Source organism: Elephantulus edwardii, unplaced genomic scaffold (assembly GCF_000299155.1).
Source record: "Elephantulus edwardii isolate Elephantulus edwardi_28Jun2011 unplaced genomic scaffold, EleEdw1.0 scaffold00110, whole genome shotgun sequence".
In the NCBI taxonomy this organism is placed as follows: Eukaryota; Metazoa; Chordata; class Mammalia; order Macroscelidea; family Macroscelididae; genus Elephantulus; species Elephantulus edwardii.
In genome coordinates, this window is record NW_006399860.1 from 7047373 (window position 1) to 7055274 (window position 7902).

Consider the following 7902-nt stretch of genomic DNA (forward strand, 5'->3'; position numbering starts at 1 on the left):
CGGGGAGAAGGGTGCAACAATGAATGAATGGAATCCCAAAATCTCTGTAGATGTTCATTGAAATGAAAAATAAACAACCTAAATTTAAAAAAAAAAGAAAAGAAAAAATAGAGCATTCACTCCACTTTTGCTTTTCTTACGTGTTAAACAGGCTGTGTGGAAAAGATATAAAACCAGGAAATCTATACATAAAATGAAAGCTGCTTGCAAGATTCAAGCCTGGTATAGATGTTGCAGAGCACGGAAAGATTATTTAGCTGTATTAAAAGCGGTTAAAATCATTCAAGGTTGCTTCTATACCAAACTTCAGAGAAGAAGGTAATGTATTGTAGCTTTGTGTGAGAGAATGAGTGTATGTGCATATGTATGACAGTCAAGTCTATCCACAAAATAATGTTGTTTGTTGACTTTTAAAAAATAAATTTACTATGCTTGCTTTGTATGGTCGGTTTTGTTGCTGAGTTTTTTTCCCATTAATTGAAACAAAATATATCTTTTTATCTAGTACATAATATAAATACATGTGTATGGGGTTTTGCCATAGTCTATTTATTTAATCTATCAGATTAAATAGCGAGTTTAAACACAGACACACAAACTTGTGAAAGCCGGAACCTGGGGGGGGGGTGCAGACCTGTTAAAAAGGGAAAACAACAGTTTACCTCTGTATAAGTGATAGAAATATGTTAAGGCTGCACACTTTCGACGACAGAATACACCAAGGAAAAAAGGACAATCCTAGCAAATACCGAGACTCAAAGCTTTCACTGTGTGTGTGCATGTGCCTATGTCAGTGCCAACACAAATACATTAGTGGACACCTTAAGTGGACATTTACTCCATATAATAGATTCAAGTTTTTATGGATGAAGGTAAAGGTGGAGATGTGGTAAGAATCCAGGATGTCTTGATTTCCTTACTAATGCATTAACCCATTTTATTGTTGACTTCTATATTGGCAAAGATTTTCTTATTTATTTTTTCTTTTTGCTTTATATTTTCCACATTTCTATATATCTTTTCTATAATTTTTCTATATTCTACGTCTTTTCCACATAATAATGAGGTCTCTCACTGTCTGACTTAACTATATTATCCTATTTCTAGAGCATGTATTTTACACGTTTTTTTAAGAATTGATTTTAAATTTTATTCAAGTTTAATTCGTTGAAATTTGAAAAGCTAACTGTGATTAGTAGTTAGTGTTTTACACAGCCAACTTTTAGCAAGAAACAAAAGCCAAACTCTTTACCATCTAGGCTATTAAATTATGACAGGAAAGAAAATAATAGAAAGTGAACATTAATTTTCTAGTACTTTAAAAGGGAGAAGTGTCCTTTTTAGTACATAAGGGCAGTGTTAGAAAGACTCCTTATAAGGTTGAAGTTCTCAACCTGTTAGCCTCAAAGAATAATTTTTTTTTAACATATACTTTTGGTACCAGCAGCCATGAAGTCAAAAGGTGAATTGGATAGGGAAAGTCAGCTGTCAGGGACCTCTCCATAGTACTGAAGAGTAACAATGTCAGTCTGGGCACTATGGTTTGCCTGATCCATGCCATAGTCTTCTCAGTTGAGTGCTGTGCATCAGAGAGCTAGACAGTGACTAGGGATGATAGAAAGTGAATTGATGTCTTTGAGCTGTGGTGCTGGAGAAGAGTGTTGAATATACCATGGACTACCAGGAGAACAAACAGGTTCATCCTAGAGAGGATGAAACCGTGCTGTTCTTTGAAGGCAAGAATTCTGAGGCTTTGTCTGACATACCTGGGCATGTTGCAAGGAGCGACTGGTCTTTGGAGAGGGACATCATGCTTGGAAGAGTGGAGGAAAGGAAAAAGAGAGGAAGACCATCGTTAGGATAGATTGATTCAGTGACTAGGGTAATGAGGGTAGGTGTGTCTGGCACAGTACTGATAGAGCAAGTTTCAAGGCTGTTGTACATAGGGTCACTATGAGTCACAAGTAACTCGAAGACACTTAACAACAACAACAACAACCACATTATAACAACAACATATACTTTTAGAAGCTGTTACTAGTTTATCTGTTTGTTATATCACAATCTAATTTTCTAGGTTGTCAGAATTGGTGAATTATTGCATAAACAATGGTAGGAGTCGTGATGACATACTGTGTCAGGAGACTAACCCTAGAGGTCGATGATTCAAAGCCATCAGGTACTCGAAGGGGACAAAGATGAGCAGCCTCCTCCCCTAAGGATTTTCAGCCTTGGAAAGGTGTTAGAAAGTCGCTCTGAATTGGACTCGGCTTTTACTTTGATCATATTACTCCAAGGAACCAGATTTTGGAGAGACACATCATACTGGGAAGGGTAGAGAGAATTTCAGTGACAAAGAGGAAGACCCTCAACAAAATAGATGGGTACAATTACTGCCACAGTGGGCTTGAGAATGACAGAGATCATGTCACAGGAAAGGGCTTGTGCCAAGGTTCAGATCCTGTTCTTCACAGGGTTACCATAAATTGCAGTAGACTTGATACCATCTAACAACAACAGCAGTAGGGTGTGTTAGGAGAGTTTTCAAATTACACAGGTAGAATCAGGGCTTGATGTAAAGCTACTACATCCTTTTAAGAACCTGTGTCTCATTTTCATGTTCTAAAACAAATTTTTCTCATTGACTTTCAATGTTACTTTACAAGAAATATGGGAACGTAGTACTTATTCCTTTCCCTTTCCACATTGTCAAGAACAGATCGAAGAGCCTGTCATTTTAGTTATTTTTACAATGTTGACTCCTAAAGTTTAAACTCTGTTCACATATTTTTGTTTTATTTCTAATTTTAAAATAGTTGCATTTAGATATTTTATTATTTTCCTGTACAAATGAGCTTTTCTTTATAATTTCCCTAATGCTACTCATAATCTCCTTATTTCTCTTCTTGACTAATTGGTATATGAACATAAAGTTATAATATGGATTCATATTTTATTCTTTATTATATCAACTATAACTTCTCAACACCCCTTTATTTTGCCTTTGCTTTGATTTATATAGTTGTGCACATACTTGAGTAATAATCACATTAGCTATTCTTTGTTTGCATATGGATATTATGGTCTGTCATTGACACTTATATTTTAGAATGACATATCTTGAAATTTTATATTTGAATATAAATATGACACCATTCCTTTTTAATTTTTCATTGCCACCATAGCAAATCATGTGATTATCTGATTCAGCATGGACAATGCCAATTCATTTTAGCTCACTAAGGGACCTTTATTGCCTTAGTGGTAAGGAGTTATGCTGCCATGCCAAAGACACAGTTTGAATCCACCAGCTGCTCTGCAGGAGAAAGATGGGCAAACCCTGTGAAATTTATAGCTCTAAAAAATGCAGTGGAGGGTTAATGAGTTGGTTCTGACTCTATACCACTTAACAACCATGTCTAGAATATTGATCTTTATGCATTGCATTGCATTGCATTGCATTTTTACTGCCTCCAATTTTCCTAGATTTGTACTTTGCACCTTCCAAGTTGTAGTTGTTAATGGACGTTTTCAGCTCTGTGCCCTCATTCTTTATCACACCATTTCAGCAAATAAAGATCTTTTTTTGGATGAAAGCTTTACTCCATCTATGTCCATGCTTTACTATTTTAGGGTATGCTCCATTTTGAGGAGGCAGCTCTTCTCCAGTCATAGTTTACATGCCTTCCAACCTGAGGGGCTCATTTTGTGGCACTATCTCTAAAAATATTCCACTGCTATTCATAGATCTTTCAAAGTCTTATTATTTATGAAGTGATTGGCTAGTTCTACATGCCATTCCATTTTAGACTGGGAACTATTGAAACCTGTTCACCATGGGTGGCCCTGCTGGTGTTTGAAGTACTGGTGGTGTAGTTTCTAGAATCACAGCAACAAGCAAGTTACCATAGTATAACATTTTTGTTGTTGTTGTTATATGCCGTCAAGTCACCTGTGACTCATAGCAACTCTATGTATAGATAATAATAAATTTAGGATAACATTGAAAAGAATGAGAATTCCAGAGGGCTAAATTATGCTCATGCAGAACCTCAACCAAGTACATCAACCAAGAAATAGTTTTTCAAACACAACAAGATAATACGAAAAAAAAATGCAGGCCAAGTATGTATCAGGTTTATAATAATTCATTATACCTATTAAATGTAGCTCAATATATATGCTGAGCAAACAGTTTGGAAAAAACCCTGGACTATATGAAGAATTTTGTGGCATCAATATTTGAGGAAGATACAACAATCTAGTGAAGAAGACGTGAAAGACTTGAAGAAAATTTAAAAACTTTAGCTTTGAGTATGGATTACTCATTAAAATCAAGAAAACGGAAATCTTCTTAAGTGGACTAAACTCATTGAAGTTGTCCAGGATTTCAGTTTGTTTTGATCTACAAATACCCATAGAAGTAGTAGTCAAGAAATCAAGACATATTTGTAAAAAGAGCAATGGAGGTGTGGGGACAGCCATATCTGACCTCCACCTATACAAGGGAGAACTGTCCTCATCAACAACAGCTACAAGACATAACCAATTTCCATGAGGTCAAACACTCCCCTAGTGCTCCCACACCTCTTTCTACACTAATTCCAACATCATACTTACTGCTCTATTGAATCCAAAATCTGTTGTAATAACTCACAGACCACACAGAACCATATTAAGTACGTCAAAAGACTGTAATTTGGGTTGACAGCAAGATATAGTCACTCATTCAAGACAGCTTCTGAAATGTGCTCACAGACACCTTGCCTTGAGCTGCACAGCTTTAAGTCAGTGTTATAAAGCTCTCAGTCCTGCTAAATATAGCTGTTCACTCCAGTCTTACAACAAACTTGGGCAAAGACTCCTAGCTCTGGTTCCATGGGGTACTGGTCCTAAGATCTACTTCATGTTGTATCTCTGGCGCTTTGCTTTGGCTGCTGCTGCTGATCTCCTGTATGTCTGGCTGGTTCAGGAATCTCTGGTTCTTAAGGGCACTCTGCATTCTCTTGCTTTCTTGCTAGTGACGAGATTCTCCAAATCTGTCACTGAATCTGCTCAATTCAGTGGCAAAACTAGCCATTGCTCTTGTAGATAGGCTAACATGCCCTATTCACATATACTTACCCATCCACCTGGCGAAGTCAAAGTAATGCTAGGGAAGTGATTTTGAACAATAAACTCTTGTTGTTGTTGTGTACCATTAAGTCAGAGCTGACCCATAGCTGACCCCCACAGTGGGTTTCAGAGACAATTAATTGCATAGAAAGAGATTATTCATCCTTCTCCTGTGGAGTAGCTGGTGAATTCGAACTGTGTGCCTTTGGGATCGCAGCACAGCTTCTTGCCACTAGGCAACCAGAGCTCCCTAATAAACCCTTAGCACCTTGATATTACATTGGGCAAATTTGTTGTCAAGGACCTTTTTAAAGTGTTAAAGAGCAAAGATATCAATTTAAAGACTGAGGTGTGTTTGGCCAAAGCCATGCTGTTTTCAGTTGTTTCATATGCTTCTGAAAGTTGGGAAATGAGCAAGGATTACCAAGAAGAATTAATGCCTTTGAGTTGTGGTATTTGTGAAGAACAATTCCAGCTCATTTGTAAAGAACAACTTTAGCAAACAAAATAAAGCTTTTGAATACATCAAGAATTTCGAAAAGAACAAAATATCTTATGAGAAGCCAACCTCTGTGCTCTTTAGAGGCAAGGGTGATTACACTGTGGTTCACAAACTGTGCGGATGCTATTAGGAAAGGCTAGTCTTTGGAACATATTGTTTCAAAAGATTGAAGGTCAGAAATAAGGAAGACCTTCACCAAGATAGATTGAAACAGTAACTACAACAGTAAGCTTAAGTATGGCAGAGAGTATGACAATGATTTAGGTTTGAACTGATCTGTAAGTTTTGGTCTGTTATTTATTAGGATCGTTTTGAGTTAGTGTTGACTCAACAGCAACATAAAATTGTACATTGTTTTGCCTTTCTTAAAAATTCTTTGTTATTCTAGAATCCTAACCTACATACTCAGTGATTGTAACTTCTTATTCTTATGGGAATGTTACCAACATATAAGCAAAGAAAAGAAAAAAAACATTAGTTATTGAGTATGTAAAATTCAGTAGAAGGAGAGTTGATGCCTTTGAGCTGTGGTGTTGGAGAAGAGTATTGAATATACCCTGGACAGCTAGGAGAACAAACAAGTTTGTCCTGCAGAGGGTGAAGTCAGGCTGCTCCTTGGAGGCAAAGATTCTGAAACTCTGTCTGACATAATTTGGACGTGTTGCAAGGCGGATGAGTCCTTGGAGAGGGATGTCATGCTTGGAGGGTGGAGGGAAAGTGCAGGAAAGGAAGACCCTCAATGAAATGGATTGATTCAGTCACTGGGATAATGGGGATCGGCGTGTTGGAGACAGTAAGATTGGCAAGGGATAGAGCAGGGTTTAGGGCTGTTGTGCATTGGGTCGCTATGAGTTGCAGGTGACACGATGGCACATAACAACAACAAGTATAAATTGCACTTTCATGTTTTATCATTGTTTATCTCACTTTATTATTATTAAAGGAAGGAAGGAAAGAATAAGTATGAGAAAGATTAATTTGCAATTGCTTTTCGATGCCTAAAATTTTAGGTTTTTGAATATGAGAGCATCAACAGTTATCATTCAAAGAAGATGGAGAGCTGTACTTTCTGGAAGACTAATTCAGGATCACTTCTTAATGATAAAAGTATGTATGAATAATTCAGCTCATTTGCAAAGAACTTTAGCAAACAAAGCATTTTATTTTGGTAGCTGTAATTGTGTTTATTTTCATACCTACTACAGTCACTTAAAAGTTACGCTCATTCATAAAATATTTCCATAGTTGTGGACATATGTGTATTTATAAATATTCTAAAATTCAATTTGGAAATGACTGTGAATAAAAAAATTATTTCAAGAAAGTTAGAATAGCTAATAGTGTTTCTCCAGTAAAAATAAGATGTTCAGTAATAGACTGTTTAACTTTCCACGAGTGATCTCTTTTAAAATGGTATTTAAAGTTCTAAAATAAAATAATACTTGTAGTCTTTTATTAAATAAATAAAAATTAAAATGTTACTTATTGGGATGGCCATGTCTGACCTTTATCAACTTCACAAAGGGGAACTGTCCCTGTCAACAGCATCAATAACAAAAACCCAATCATGTCTCTAACACTACCATACCTCTTTCTACTCATCTCAACACCAATCTTACTTCTTAACTGGGCCCAGAATCTGATGCAATAGCTCACAGACCACACAGAACCATGCTGGGGAAGTCAAAAAGTTATAATCTAGATTAGTAGCAGAATATAGTTAGGACAGCTTCTGAAATGTGCACACAGGTACCTCAGCCTTGAGCTTCTTGGCTTTAAACCAGTGTTACTAAGTTCTCTGTCCTGCAAATTATGGTCCCCACCTCTAGTTTTCCAAAAATTTAGACAAAGGCTCTTAGCTCAGGTTCCAATAGTGCAACAGTGTCAAGACCCCATTTCACGTAAGGTCTCTCATTTGGCCATGGCTGCTGCTACAGGTTTATCTGGAACAAAACATCTGGTGTCAAAGGGTAGCCTACATTCTTTTTTTTTTTTTTTCTAAGATGGGGAAGATCTAATTCTCCTGCTGCTAGATTGCTAAATGTAATGGCGGGACTAGCTAATTGCCACGTGGATTGGTGAGACTAGTCAATGCCCTTGTGGATTGGTAGGTAACTAATTCCCTCATGGATAGGCTAACATTCCCCATTTGCATATTCTTGCCCATCTACAAGGCAAATTCAAACTTTGGCTAGGAAAGTCTCATTAAAAGATGAACTCCATAAAAAGATTTACCTGATTATATTGTTGTTGTTGATTGCCTTTGAGTCAAGCACAACTCATAG

At 36.8% G+C, this 7902-nt stretch overlaps 1 protein-coding gene across 1 annotated transcript in view; it reads left to right on the forward strand.

The window, feature by feature from the left end:
- ASPM (asp (abnormal spindle) homolog, microcephaly associated (Drosophila)) overlaps positions 1–7902 on the forward strand; it is a 97283-nt gene that overhangs the window by 71043 nt on the left and 18338 nt on the right. Inside the window, exons 18-19 of the mRNA XM_006892118.1 lie at positions 152–318; positions 6628–6724. Of these exons, the coding sequence (XP_006892180.1) occupies positions 152–318; positions 6628–6724 (264 nt within the window). The remainder of the gene's footprint in view (positions 1–151; positions 319–6627; positions 6725–7902) is intronic.